This window comes from Populus euphratica, unplaced genomic scaffold (assembly GCF_000495115.2).
Source record: "Populus euphratica unplaced genomic scaffold, PopEup_1.0 scaffold111.1, whole genome shotgun sequence".
Lineage (NCBI taxonomy): Eukaryota > Viridiplantae > Streptophyta > Magnoliopsida > Malpighiales > Salicaceae > Populus > Populus euphratica.
Genome location: NW_011499877.1, coordinates 1,283,027 through 1,284,259, shown reverse-complemented (window position 1 = coordinate 1,284,259; position 1,233 = coordinate 1,283,027). Strand labels below are relative to the sequence as shown.

The 1,233-nt window shown below is 33.9% G+C and overlaps 1 protein-coding gene across 2 annotated transcripts in view; it reads right to left on the bottom strand.

The window, feature by feature from the left end:
* The window catches only part of LOC105128616 (transcription factor MYB1R1-like), a 2,337-nt gene extending 1,897 nt beyond the window's left edge, over window positions 1–440 (bottom strand). The window contains exon 1 of one of the 2 annotated variants that reach the window (XM_011030363.1): window positions 1–440. In XM_011030363.1, the coding sequence (XP_011028665.1) occupies window positions 1–256 (256 nt within the window). In that variant the 5' untranslated portion in view covers window positions 257–440. The other variant, XM_011030362.1, reaches the window with a different exon arrangement.
* Window positions 441–1,233: the final 793 nt, after the last annotated feature.

Below are 1,233 nucleotides of genomic sequence, written 5' to 3'. Positions count from 1 at the left end.
AAGAGCGGTGAACGGTGTCATCTGCAGACATGTAACCAGAAACAGCAGCACCAGCATCCTCCTCCTCATTATTATTATCATTGTTCGTATTAGGCGTCATCTCCTTGTAATACTGATACTCGGATACATTATTCAAACTCACATTCCTCCTAAAGTTATCAACCACCACTCTGACCCCAAACAACCTGATCTCCTTCGGCTTCGTCTCCGCCGCTCCTTCACCACAGCTAACGGTGGAGCTACTCCCGGTCACCATCTCTAAATCTAAGCGAAAACAAAAACGTCAACAGCTTTTCTCTTCTTTCCTAGTAGAGCTAAACAAGACAGGGTGAATTCAACAAGTGGAGAGGGGTTGAAAAGGAGCCCATGTGTATGCTTGTTATATAGGACATGTTTTTCAAAACCGAGGCTATGGGAAGCGTGCCACTTGTTTTTTCCTGTTTTATTTTTGGAAAACAAAATAATAAAAAAGGAAATAGGAAAAAGCTCGCGAGGTTTCCTCGTTGTTATCTCTGATCTGATCTGATGATGATGATGATGATGCGGATTTTAGGCAAGGTTTCGGAGTGTTTAAGAATCTGATGTTAAGTCTCTCTCTCTCGATATTTAATGATTTAATTAGGGCTCGTTTCCTCTTCTTTTTTCGCCGGTATTTAATAATTTAATGAATTAATTAATTATCCGTCAGAATCGGGAATAAAAGTGGTTTAATTTGTCATCGACAATTTTGTCTCAAATATTTGTTTCCTTAATTTCTCATCTGATATATTCTTTTGATTTTTTCGGGAAATAAAAAAGGAAATAAATTCTTTCGAATTTCCTATTTCAAATTATATTACTTGCACGACAAGAATCAGAATAGATATAACTTCGATGACTCTCACGTGGGAATATTTATCTCCCACACGGGGGAAAAAAAGAAAAAAAAGGAAAGCAGCTAGATTTTGTGCAAGGTTCTAAAACATTATCAGGAAAATCTGGTTTCTTGTTTTATAGAAATAGAATTGTATGAGGTGGCGCGTGTAATTGTGTGCTTAAACAGTGTTCCTAAATAATCTGGATTTTTTTATGAGTAATTTTTTTATGTGTTAATTTAAAAACAATTTTAAAAAATAAAAAATATATTATTTTAATATATTTTTAAATAAAAATAATTTTAAAAAACATATCTCCAACACCTTTTTTTTTTCAGTCTTCTTAATTGCCTTAAATTTTATATCCTATTGTTTTTTT